Source organism: Tiliqua scincoides, chromosome 4 (assembly GCF_035046505.1).
Source record: "Tiliqua scincoides isolate rTilSci1 chromosome 4, rTilSci1.hap2, whole genome shotgun sequence".
In the NCBI taxonomy this organism is placed as follows: domain Eukaryota; kingdom Metazoa; phylum Chordata; class Lepidosauria; order Squamata; family Scincidae; genus Tiliqua; species Tiliqua scincoides.
Window position 1 is genome coordinate 14,614,602 of NC_089824.1, and position 13,669 is coordinate 14,628,270.

Genomic DNA, 13,669 nt, shown 5'->3' on the forward strand with positions numbered 1-13,669 from the left:
GTGGTTGAACCCCAGACCCGAAGTCTGCAAAAAATATATTGTGCAGCCATCTTGCCCTGCTAGTCAATATTAGATAAGCCTACAGTTGTAGCATACAAATCAGTACTGCTCTGTGAACCTGAGTTGGAGTATACACACAAGCTTGGTCAACAGCATATTTGCCCATAAATTGCATAAACAACTTTCTATCTAACATTGCATATTTAGAGAACCTAGAGAACATTGACAAGGATTTGAAAGGAGACTGGGTCAATACAGATGGTGAAGCCAGACCTCTGGAAGTTCTGTTCAAGCTTCTCTATCTATTAATTTCTGTGTCTTCAGCAGACTCCTTTCAATCATTTTTTTCGTATAGCCATAAGAGCAAAAAACTTGCTTTGATGAAAGCCTTCATTCATTTTGAAGAAACCATATTGTACCTCTTCAGTGGAAGGTAGTGAAACCATCTAATGTCAGAGATCACGCTCTGACATCCCTCTTTCTTGTTTTTATCACCTTAATTTTGTTTTCAATTGCTATTTTCACTTTGCAGTTTTTCAAAGCCTTTCAATTAAAAGCATATCTTGATCCAAAAAGAGACTGGAAGCCAAGGCACTTCTACTTCTGTTACCTAAATTTCTTTAAGCTCACAGCACAGCACTAGTCCAAAAATGGTACTAATGTTCTTCTGTTTGTCTGTGTGTGTCTGTGCGTTTTGCCTCAATCCAGTTAATTGATGCAGGCTTGAATGCTCATAGAACTCTATTACCCCCTCCCCAAGAGTTTTCTCTTCAATGGAGGGGGCAGTTCACCTCTTTTTGGAACTTCTCTGGACCAGGGCATCCAAAGATCCTGAAGATACATATAACGCATGTTAGAAATGGATCTGCAAAGGTTTATTTTGCACGTGCTCAAATAACTGCTGTTCATTTATAATGGTTAACTTACGTTTGGTTGTACATGTAAAAGATCCTGTTGGTGTATTTGTCTGAATTCATTTAGAAATGCAGCTAGATTCTGTCCTTTTCCTTTTTCAAGCAGTCTTCTTGAGCCAAGGACTCAAACCTTGCTGAGTTCTGCTGCTCTTTCAAAATGATGTGTGTGCATTTATGCATGCATGCTGTTGAAAGCACATGTGTTGCATGTAGAAGGCCCCAGGTTCAATCCTCAATAGGGGGGGGGGAACCATTTCTGAAACCCTGGAGAACTGCTGCCAACCAGAAGTGACAATATGGGGTAAAATGGATCCATGTTCTGACTCTGGGTAAAGCAGTTTCATATGTATTTGTTCACGCAAACAAATACAGATAAATTCCTGGACTGAACCATCTCAGATTACTGGGAGTGGGGCAGAGTAGCATGGTTGAATATTTCCCCATGGGAAATGCTTGGCCATACAGTGTGCTTGGCCATACAGTACTGGCACATCTATGGGGAAAATAGGTTTGTGATATCTGGTTTTGTAGGTGCAGAAGGGTTTTTTAATTCTACTTTAAATGAAGTATTAAGCATTAATTTGATCCCACCCCTAATCAAGGTACAGTCTAGGAACATTTCACCTCTTCATTTGCTACACGATTGTGTAAACTAGGCTTTAAGGTTGCTTTTGTATACTATATAGTACTGCACTCTGTTTCAATCTGGCAAGAATGCAGTCTACTCAAGATAACTTAGGGAGCACCTCATTCTTGGCTAAATGATGTGAGAAAGTGTGCCATTAAACCGGGTTTCCTGCTAACAGGATCAATAAAGAGCTCTGATATGGAAAATGCCCATCAACTGTTCAGCGTCGATACCAACAGGTTAGCAGTGAAAAACCACCACAATGTTTACTCAAGTTTCTCAGTGACCTTAGGATCTAGAAACTTTTTTTAAAAAATACAGCTAGGGTACTTTGGCTACTAGCAAGATTCACTAGGACACCTAAAAATGTCCTGTGTAATATGTTGATTCTTGCCACTAGTTCCTACTTCTATGAAATATGCAAATCCCACACCCCAGTCATCTAGTAGTCAGTTTGGCTCTGTGAAGGCATCTCCAGACTGGGTTCATCCGTGCCCTGTTGACATCCTCTTGTTTCATTCTCACAGGCCTGTAGATATTGACATTGTTGTACAGGACTGCTGGGGAATCCATGATATACTGTCGCTGGTAGTAGTTGACCTGGATGCCATTCTGTGGCTGAGTCATCATGCGTGTGGTGTAACCGTGAAAAGAGTGGACTCTGTTGAGAGGCAGTGGTGATGCGGGTTGACTGCTATAAACAGGAGTCCTGGTAGGTTTGGGGCTCGGCGAGACGCTATCATTCGACAAGCAGCTAAATGGATCTGATGGAGTGTGGAGGCTGCCTTGGTTACTGCTGTTGGTGAGGCTGCCCTGTGTCGCTGCAGTGCTCTTGTTGAGCAACAGGAGTGATGTGTGCAGTGGAGGTCTCAGACCTGCGACGGGCTTGGAGAGAGCATAAAGATGCCGGAACTCTTCGTCAAACAGCTCCACCACTTGGCCTGTGTACTTGGACAGGAAATTCCGATGGACCTGGCCACACAACCAGGTGAAACTAGGGGTCGTGGAAGAGAAGGGGAAAAGATAGTTAAGGGAGAGCAATAAAAATGAATAGGGGAACACCCTTCCTACCAGTGTGATTGGGCCTTTAGTTTGGGAAGAAGGGATATCACAATCATGCATGGTTTGGAGAAAGTGAGTCAAGGGATGTTCTTCTCCCACTCTCAGAATATCAGAACTCAGGGTTACGCAATGAAACTGATTGGTAGTATTCAGGACAGACCAAAGGAAGTATTCCTTCATATAACACATAATGAAAGTACGAAATTTGCTATCACAAAATGTTAGTGGTTGGTGCTTTCCAGGGTGGCTTTTCAGGGTGTGGTGAAAATTCCTGTGTGCCCCCCCTCCATTTTTTGTCTATTTTTCACTTGGTTTGGACCTTCCTTTCACCTGGGAAGACTCCAATCAGCAACCTCAGGTCATGCAAACACAATAGCCATGTTTGCCCTCGTGCTGGCATTTATTGCTTTCCCCTTTCCCTCCTCCCCAAAATAACTGGTAAGAAAAATCTTGGATTTGAGTTAGGTTGTTGAATCATTACATGTACTTGATTCCCAAGAGCAGGAAAGTCAAGGGTACAGGTGACCCCCTCCAGCATTCATTCATTCATTCATTCATTCAAAAGATTTATATCCTGCCTTTCCCATGCCAAAGCAAATGCCCAAGGTGTATTCAAGCTGGCAGAAGAAGGGGGACAGACAACTCTTTTTACTATAGACAGTTGCCCTAGAAACAGAGCTGCAGAATCTGGAAGAATCTCCCGGAAGTCAAAAGTAATATCACAAGAGGCAAAGACCATAGAGATCAGTGTGCCATGAGAAGAAAAATTGCTGACTTAGAGTTTGTTGCTTGTAAACCTTCCAGACTTCCCTGGATTCCACTACCCCCTGGTTTTGGGTCTCCCTCCTCGCCCAAGAGTAAGGTTTTTCTAGGCTGCCTTAGTAATGGCTGCTACAAATGGGTTTAGACAAATCATGGAGAGGTTTGTTGCTCATAGGATTCAGACTTTTTTCACTCCTCACTGTTAACAATCTTTTTTCAACTTTCAGTATTTGGGGGCTTGGGGGGGACTTGGGGTTTCTGAACAACTGAACCCTGGAAGGTGCTACTAACAGTTTCTTAATACTTTTATATCTTTTCAAGATGAGACGTGTGTTCATTTTTTTGTTTTTTTATAATGGGTGTGGAAAAGACCTCTCCAGCCCAAAGCTAACACAGTTTTGTGAAAGTCAGGAGGAAACCTCTTTGGAATAGGTCCAGGGTTTTCTTTCAGAGAGAACAAACAGTGCAGTGTTTGCAATCACGTTCCTCATTCCCCACATTAAAATACTACAACTGTTTCTTGGTATCTGTATATTGCCTTGCAGTAACTCAGCTTCTGCATTCAGAGAGATCCTCACAACAGTTGATCTTCTCTGTGCTTGCAAGACTTTGAGTATATATAAATACATCTGTCTCAGGGAAGTGAGGAAACTGAAACTGAATAGTTCATCCTTTTTCTGACCGGATTAATTCTTACCTATTCATGGGTGCATGTTCACAATTTATATGCTGATTTATTTATTCTAAAAACTTAGGTCTTGCCCTTCTTTCCCCACAGGGACCACCAGGGTGGTTACACTGCTGAGAGATTCCAGTTTCCTCAGGACATTTTGGCAAACCCAAAAACCACTGCACAGCAGCGTGACACAAAGTGTGGCAAAGACCAAGCAAGCATCAATTTGGGAGCATTGGCTGGAGACAGTGACAATTCCAAAAAGTTCTGAATTGCCATGGATTTTTGCTGTGCAGGTTGCATCAGTGGCAGATGGTGAGGGGGTGGTGGTTTTGAAGTACCTTTCACTCCAGGTCTGCCACCACTGCTTACCAACCTGCTGCCAATTAAAGCCACAATGATCTGCTTCAGGTGAGCTCAAGCAAGAAGCAAATTGTTTTCTCCTCACCATGCTCTTTGCATGCTGCTGTGAAACCCGGAAGTGCGGGGATCCCGGTTTCATTTGCAGGGACAGCACCATCACACTGTCCTTGTGTAAATGAATCTGGAAGTCCTGCACTTTCAGGTTTCACAGCAGCATGCAAGGAGCACATTAAGGGTTTGGGGAGTGGCAAACCTGAGACAGCATCAGGTGACCTTCCAGTTCATGCCACCCCTGGATTCTTATTTACTTTGACCATCAACTCTTTCAGCATGTATGTCACAGAACTAGCAGAACAGCATTTTTGAGCTGTGCTGGCCCTGATATACTCTTAAAGAGTCCCAGAAAGAGTATTGTGGCTGCCAGGTGGCTGCTGCCACATACCTGTGTCCTAGAAGCAATTGCTGCTCACCTGGTATGTCCAGGAAATTCAGTACCAAGCTTGTCCTTCCTGGAAAGCTTAGCCTGAGTCGAGTTACCCATTCAGTCGTGTCCGACCCTTGGCAATTCCATGGGCCAGCTCTCTCCATGATTTACAATTTTGTACAGCTTCTTTCAATTGCTTTATATTTTGACCAGCGCCTGCTTTGATTACAGCCTGCCAATGCATTCTTTGTGGTCCTCATTGTCTTTTGCCACTGACCATAACATCTTTGGACTCTGAGTCAGTCTTGAATTAAACATGGTTACAAAAGCTGAGCTTACCTGTATGATCCAGAAAGGACGTATCTCCAGTCTGAGATGATGAATTTTTCTTGGATCTGTCCTGAGAACTTTCGGCCGGATTTGGCACAGTAAACCTCCCCAGTAACGCTTCGTACAGAAATGTTCTGGCAAGTTATGAAAGAACACGAGCTAAATTTAAGCTCTTATAGCAACTTGTAAAATACCATCTCCATTGTGTTATTTTTCTTGACTTTTACTAGAAATCCCTCTTTTGCATGCTGAGGATGAAATCCCTCATATGTGTGGGCTTTGGGCATATGTCCTTGGCTCTCACTTTGACCCTACTCTCTCCCACAACTGAAAGTTGCTCTAACTTGCAATGGGAACATCCAGCAACCAAACATTTCGTCCCACTTGTTCTCTGAGGGGGAAAAAATGGCCTGGCTTGCATCAGATTGGTTCCTGGTTCCCAACGAGCTGTTTCTGATGAGACAACATGGAAGACATGTGGCTACCCTCTTTGCTCACGGCGTGAAAACAAGGCCATGCCATCAGCTCCTGCAGAAATCTGTGAAATGACCTAATCTAGTCACTCTCACATCAACCTAAGTATACTAGATGTATATTAAACTGAGAAACCCCACACTTTCTGTGGAGTCACGATAAAACAAATGTATCTGGAAAGTCTGCTTGAAAAAATGTGATTTTCACTCTACATGCTAGAGAAAGAGCAGGCATTTATTCAGCTACTTGGGCTGCACACCTATGCACAGCTATTTACTATTTAAATATATGCTAAATATATGCTGATTTATTTAAATAAATAAATTCAATTTTATTATAAAGTATAATAAATAAATAATTTATTATTATTTATTATACTATTTTATTTAGTATAAGGCACTAATTCAAATTTAAATATATGCTAAATATATGCTGATTTATTTAAATAAATAAATTCAATTTTATTTATTATAAAGTATAATAAATAAATAATTTATTATTATTTATTATACTATTTTATTTAGTATAAGACACTAATTCAAATTTGTGCCTAGCCAGGCACATTTATTACCTGATATGGAAAACATACTTTGTCCCTAGATAGATAGATAGATAGATAGATAGATAGATAGATAGATAGATAGATAACTGATCATTTGGCACTCTTTAATACCATCCAATGCCGACTACCTGACGGCTGTCTTAGTCTCCTCCATTGTAGATCTGACTCTGAACCATACCCCAGTTTGAAGGCTGTGCTTCTCTTTTCTACAAAAACTAACAACCCTACATTATTATGCTGCAATTCAAGGAAACATGCATGAAGAAAGCAAAACAGAGAGCTGAGACAGCTGTACATGTTTACATCAGCTAGCGATACCTTGAAGTAATTCTCAGCGACATGCAGTTTGTCACACATCTCGGTGAAGAGTTTCAGGTTGCTGTGGTCGAGCAACAGGTAGACAAACACTCTCCGCTTGTTAGCTGCTTCCAGGACATCACAAAATATCTCGGCATCTGTGAATACATCCATCAAAATGGCCAGTACCTGGGGAAGAAGGACTGACATATGTCACTAGGCCCTGCTGATCAAAGGCATTGTTGCTAATAGCATCCCGAAGGAACTTTGAAAGCACCCCAAATGCTTCAGGGTCATTATTTCAATCATCCTTGTCACAAGGATTGTAGCATCCTTCTCTGCATGGTAGACCAATGTTGATATTTTAGGTGACTGCAGAGGATGGTTATGTAAAAGGCAGTATGGTTAAGGTTTTGGACTGTGAGTGGGGAGTCCCAGATTCAAATCCCATGAAACTTAGTGGGGGATCTTGGACCAGCTACTACATTTTGGCTTATCTCAACAGGTTCGAATAATGATTAAATGTGTGTGCAGGGAGGGTGCATATTTATAAATGACTTAATTTCTGCAGCTGAAGGTTATGAGTAACTGTCTCCCCCCCCCCCCATGTTTACAGTTGCTGGATATGAAAAGATACCAGGTAGAGTCTACTTTTTGCTTTGTTTTCTCAAGGCTTTTGGCTGACCCAGGCAAGGCACAATAGGGCATCTCCCTGCCTCCCCCAGCTGTACCGTTGCAGACAATTCTGGGGTACACTCCACATTCAATGAGAAACTGTGCATGCATGCCAGAGCTTGATCACTGACTTCACCACCCCAAACCTAGCTCCCCTGTAGGGTAGAGCTGGCTTTGCTCATAGAGATTCAAACCCCATACCTGGCCAGTCTTGCTGATGCAACGCCGTATGATGTCTCTGATATTACTGTTCTTGTCTGTTTGGAAATATACTGTGGCACTTGACTTCTCTTTCAGGTAGGGCTTCTCTGCGGCAGTCCAGCTGTGGAGGAGGGCTGGTTCACTGTTCTCAGAGATGAGAGGGAAGTAGGTTCCTGACTGGAGGGACCGGGCATCATTATTTGGCCTTGTCCCAGCATCACCCTCCGAATGAGCATCTTTGGAATAGTAAGGTTCCCTTGCATTCTGCTTGATGTATTGCGCTTCCACAGAGGACAGGAAATCCACTTCTCCCTCTTCCTCCAAAGCCTTGAGATAGGATTGGAGCCCACCATCCAAGAGGGCGTCCGTGGCAAGCCGCACACTCTCATTGTGACTAAAATCTGCTTTTGTGTGTCGGAAGGACCAGTTCTTGACCTCTTCCAGTCGCCTCTGGATCTTGCCCACATGTCTTGATCGATTCATTGTTCTTCCCAAGACTCATACACTCTGGTGGAGGGATGGTTCTGTTGTACCACTTGTTTAGGGGGAAAAAAATTCCCACTTCCAAGCTCTTGTAGAAGTGAAGGACCCACATCCAGCACCTGGATGTGCAATATTGCAAATCCGTTTTTTGCCAGGAGCATAATTGGTTAATGAACACACGTAGTACTCTCAGTCCCTTCTGCTAATTGTTCCAACCGTCTCTTTGGGTGTATACAAAACACTGCAGAATTAAACAAGCTTAGTACATTCACTTCATTAACAATTATACTCAAGGGGGGAGTCAGGTTGGTTCCACCTTCTCCCCAGGGCACAGGAAAGGAAAGGTTCATCTGCTCATTATCCAGTCTTGATTTCAATATGTGATAGCACTTGCTCCATCATTCAATCTGACAGGGGAAGAAATGGAAAGAGGAAAAAGAATTAATATTTCTAAATACTGCTAGACAGTTTTCAAAATGGCTCAGGGCTTGTTGGGCCTCTGATTGGATTTAATGCAATGGCGCCTCTGCCACTATATACCGGCACCAGCAATAATTGCAACAATCAAATGTCCCCGCAATCCAGAATAATGCTGTAATCCGTCACAGTGTCCTGGAACACTAGCTATTGCACTCCAACCAAGTGCCTTGTGCATTGGGAAGGTGCTAGCCATCCAATGGGAGAGCAGCTGCTTTGCACACGGAAGGCCACAGTCCAGTTCCTGGAATCTTTAAGTGGGTCAGGGAAAGGCACACTGCTTCTCTCTCTCCTCCCCCCCCCCCAATTTCAAAAAGGCAGAGGGAGCGTAGTGGATATGGAAGCATGTGGAGGAGGGAGGTAGTCCAGAGTGTTCAACACTGTCTTTTTCAGATGGTGATGGATGCAGAAGGGTGATGGGTAACAGCAGTTGCCGTAACGTAGAGAAGGGGGTACATGCACGAACATGAGGAGGGGGTGGCAACAATCTACCAAGTCCTCTCCCGTGCAGGGGATGTGTGGTTTGATTGGCCCTGTTTGGCAGCTTGATAGGTTCTTGTTCAGGTGACACAAATTCCACACAAATGCAGAAATGCCGCCGAATTTGCTATTGGCTACAAAATTCAGTGCTGGGAGATTCTCAGCCTTTATTAAAAAAACAAAAAAAAACAAAGTACAAGCCCTTATGACTGTAAAGTACTGAGTGAACTAAGAGTGCATTATTCTGGAACATTCCTCAGGAACCTGTGTAATGCACAGAAGTTCCTGGGTAGTGAGGTCCAACTGGAAAGTGTTCCCCTGAATGTCAAACATTTCCCTGAATGTCAAGCATTTGAAAATCATTCCTGAGTTGATTACACAGATTATGCCAATGACAGGCTGCAGCCCCTAGAATGGCATTGAGTAGCACTTATGTGAACAGAAGAGCCTACCAGAAAAATGCTTCTTCTGTTCAAGTGCACTTCCATTCACGGAAGTATTATTTTGGGTGCCACCCCAAGACCTTCCCCCATTCATACAATTTTGGGATTAATGTTACAGGGATTGACAGGTCCAAAAAGTCAGGTTATAGCAACACTCTTGTTTCCTGATGGACAGCACCTGTGCTTGTTGCCCTTGTAGCAAATGTTGTTTTGTACCTGTTTCTGGAATGTTTATTGTCACTTGGATAAAATGGAATCTGCCACTGGGCTCCTGCAGAAATGGGCACCTCCATACTTTTATGGCTGTTCACTGTGATCAGCAAAATTAGAATTGTTTTCATGGGTTGCTTTTCGTCTGTATTTTGTAGCACATTTCATTATATTTGGTTCAGTCATTTATTGTCAGCCACCTTGAACTGGATTGTTGCCTCCCCTTTTTAAACCTGGAAGTTAACAATACATAAAACTGCTTTTCAAATTGTTTAGCTACCTCTGGTAAATGGGTACATGAGCAACCCCTGTGAAATACCAGCTGGGCCATTGTACCCAGGCTGTTGGGCTGCAGTGGGCTTGATGAGGTCACAAATTGTACAGGCCTATCTTGAAAAGCACAGTTAGTTGGCACCCTTAATTCTTGCAAATATTTTCCATAGAAAGGAATATTTAAAAAGTGGTGATGATGGTCCCATCCAGGCACTTTCATTTATGCACCAGCCTTCAAGGGCCAATTGGTTACTTGGCATTGATGAGCAGCTGCAAAAAAGTAATTAGTCAATGACCTGCTAAGTGTAATCACACAGGAGAAAGTCATTTGGAAACATTGAGTAGATGGGTCAATAGTGGCTTGTCAGCTTTAATCATGCCCACTTGATCTGACAATGTATTACATATATCTGAATTATTTTGCATGTGTCACATGTCTCAACATATTGGTTGGTGTAGGCAGATTTCTGACTCACATAATCTACATGATTTTTTTTTTTTACACAAAAAACCAGGTGTGAAAAAGTGACTCTGGAGGGAGCCAGGTAGCACCTGAAGGTCAACATACTTGGGACTAGGTCAACTGAGGGTGGGGTCCAAAGTCAAAATACTCATTGCAGAAAACTGGGTACCAAGAGGTAGGCTTTGATGATTATCTTAGCAAGCAGCAGGTTGTAGGGGGAAAGTAGCCCTTCAGACAGTGTGTTAAAGGCCAAACAAAGAAAGCACGCTACTTGCTGTGTTATGAGCTTATGGTATTTGGCATCACATGGTGTGGTGATAGCTGCTACCTTTTTAAGAGAGTTTTTAAAGGGAGTCTGACAACTTCATGTAGAAGTCTATTTATATTGCCATTCTACTATGTAGAGCACCTTCCTCTTCAGAGGCAGTAGATCTCTGAGTACCAGATGCGAGAATAATGCCCTGCTTGTGAGCTCCTAGAGGCATCAGGCTAGCTTGCATTGGAAACAGTACCCTGGGCTCAGTGGGTCCATGGCAAGATAATGCTGACTAGGTTTTATGTGCAGGAGCCTCATTCAGCTTCACTCACCCACCTGGGAGTTAGTTTGCTAAACGACTTGAGAACTGTGACAAAATAATTGTTTACAGCACCTTTGTCTACTGTTCCTAGTGCAAATTGTTACTGAACTTTACATAATAAATGTAATTAACTATACCAGTGTTCCCTCTCTTCAATAGCTGAATTGTTTTTTTCAACCAGTGTGCCACAGCACGTTGGTGTGCTGCAGATGGTCCACAGGTATGCTGATGGAGTTTGGAGAAAGATAATTTATTAGTAGGACCTATGGGAGATGCGAGTCCCCCGCCAGCAGCATGGTGTGCCCTGTCACTTGTCTAAAAGTGTGCCTTGCAAATGTTAGCACGTTGTCAGTGTGCTGTGAGATGAAAAAGGTTTAAAATTGCTGGACTAGCCCCATCTGTGTATCTACACCTGCCTACTGAAGAAAGTGGAAATAAAGTAGCCTCTAAGTGTACTGAGGCTCTTTGCTGCAACACTAAAAACACACTACCCCTTTACATGTTGATTTCATGGTGTTAGCTTAGTGTTTCTCAAACTGTTAGATGGGACGCACTAAATCAGTGGTTCCCAAACTGTGGGTCGGGACCCATTAGTGGGTCCCAACCTGATTGTTTGTGTGTTGCCAAACAGTGGCGAACCTCCCCTTGAGGTGCCCTGGAACAAAGCGCCATGAAGCTGCCATCCCTTGCATGAAGCCACTCCCCCTCACCTAGATTGCCAGGGAGCCTTGCATCACTCTAAGGCCAACGGGAGAAGCCACCTGAGGCTTCCCCATGGTCTTAAACTGTGCTTCTGGAAATCTAGAAGCACAGTTTCCAATTGTGGCCTCATTAAGGCTTCCTGCGTGATCCTGGAGGCGCGTGAGCTCCATGCCTAGGGCATGTGCCCCATTCTTCCAATGGGAGGTTCGATGTTGTTGACAAAGGGTGGTGGATGCTCAGATAACTAATTGCCCGGAGCACTGAGATTATTCAAAAATCAGAGGACCTGAATTCCTGCAGTCTGCAAGCTACCATGGCATGTGACTGCATTTGGGGAAATGTTACAGATCTGTCCCTTTAACAGACTTCTATGTATATGTTTTAACACTGACAGTTAATGGGGCTTACTCCCTGGTAAGCATGAATAGGATTATAGCATTTGGGATGTTTGGTGAATTTTTTTTTAATAGATTAGCAACAGCTTGGGAGAGTTAGGAGAGTTCTTTATTTTAAATACATTTTTGAACTTATTGTAAACTTTTAATTAACTTATTTAAATTTGATTTTTGTCATATAGGGGGTGTTAAAAATTGTCCTGCTTGATGATGTCACTTCCAGCCATGACATCACTTGCAGGTGAATGACATCCTTTTTGGTGAGTCCTGACGGATTGTCATTCTGAAAAGTGGGTCCCAGTGCAAAAAGTTTGAGAACCACTGTAGTGTATTAGATCTTGTGTGTGTGTGAACATTATATGCAGCTGTAATCATATACAATATGTGAAAGCAGGATGGCAATAAATGGAAAATACTTTCCTTGCAGTCTTATTTAGCAGTGGGGGTGGCAGATCTTGCTGGGGAAGGGAAGAGAGAAATGTCCCCAGGTTAGCCCTGGGTCAGTTCAATGCAATTGCAACACAATCCTTCTGTAATGCAGAAAAGGGGAGGGTAGAAAATGAGCCAGAGAGAAGGAGATCTACACTGTTGCTTGTCTTTTTCCCCCTCCAGCTTCACTGGTCTGCAGCATGCATGCAACCCAACGTGGGGTGCAGAATTGTGTGTGGGGGGGGGGGAACTAGAGAGCTGCCCCATTGCAAAGGCAGAGAAGCCCAAGGGAAGGCAGCATGGCTTGGAACGCTGAGATGATCAGCACAAAGTTTGATCTGCAGACTTGTTGCAAGTAGCAGCAAGCGCCTCGTTAGCGCAGTAGGCAGCGCGTCAGTCTCATAATCTGAAGGTCGTGAGTTCGAGCCTCACACGGGGCAATGATATTTTTGCAAGGATAAATGTGGTTGAGTTTCCTTTAGTGTAGGATCACTGCAAAGAAAGTCAACAAGACTTCCCTTCTCGGTGCAATCCATTGTTGCAACCCACAGTCAGCAAAGGGGGCTTAAAAAAAGGGGGGGAATGCAGCAGCAAAGGGAGGATGGGGGAAGGGGAGTCAGGCACTTGCAAACTAGATTAAATTACTGCAAAAACCGTCCTGATAACATGCTTGTGTTAACCCCCTCCAAGCCAAAACCCATCCAGAAAGGAACAGAACAAACTTTTGAAGCTTTTTTCTAAAAGATCTAAATTTCTGCAAAATCTTGCAAAAAAGAACCAAACTTTGGAGACACAACACCTATGCAGTCTCGAAATGAGTTGGTTTGTTGATGCACTGATTTATTAGATTTCTATACTGCTTTTCTTATGTGCTGCAAGCAGTGCAAAACAATAAAAAAAATACAATTAATTAAAAAAAATTAAAGTAAAAACATTCAAAATTGTATGAACACCTTTTCAGTCACAGAGGAACTGCATACAGCTTGGAATGACTGGCCTGCAGGCAGTGGCATAGCCAAAAGGGGTGCATTTCATTAATAAATGAAATTGATGCAAGAAAATGCATTATTTATAGTTTGGATCAGGTTCTGGAGCAGGGGTGCCCAAACCCTGGCCCTGGGGCCACTTCCAGCCCTCGAGGACTCCCAATCCGGCCCACAGAGAGCCCCCAGTCTCCAATGAATCTCTGGCCCTCCGGAGACTTGCTGGAGCCCACACTGGCCTGATGCAACTGTTCTCAGCGTGACTGCCAACTGTTCCACCTCTTGCATGTGCTGTGGGACGAGGGTTCCCTCCACTGCTTGCAGTTTCACATCTGTGATGCAGCAGCAGCAGCAAAGGAAAGGCTGGTCTTGCTTTGTGCAAGGCCTT

The 13,669-nt window shown here is 43.4% G+C and overlaps 1 protein-coding gene and 1 non-coding gene across 2 annotated transcripts; one reads left to right on the top strand and one right to left on the bottom strand.

Moving 5' to 3' along the window:
• Positions 1 to 1,980: 1,980 nt before the first annotated feature.
• FAM83A (family with sequence similarity 83 member A) lies at positions 1,981 to 7,848 on the bottom strand. The gene is made up of 4 exons (XM_066623300.1): positions 7,366 to 7,848; positions 6,511 to 6,678; positions 5,166 to 5,290; positions 1,981 to 2,536 (listed from the first exon to the last, which is right to left on the bottom strand). The coding sequence occupies exons 1-4, from the start codon at positions 7,846 to 7,848 to the stop codon at positions 1,981 to 1,983; spliced, it is 1,332 nt and encodes a 443-aa protein (XP_066479397.1).
• A 4,817-nt stretch (positions 7,849 to 12,665) lies between these two features.
• TRNAM-CAU (transfer RNA methionine (anticodon CAU)) lies at positions 12,666 to 12,738 on the top strand. The gene has a single exon. It is a non-coding gene; the product is annotated as a tRNA-Met (tRNA).
• The last annotated feature ends 931 nt before the right edge of the window (positions 12,739 to 13,669 follow it).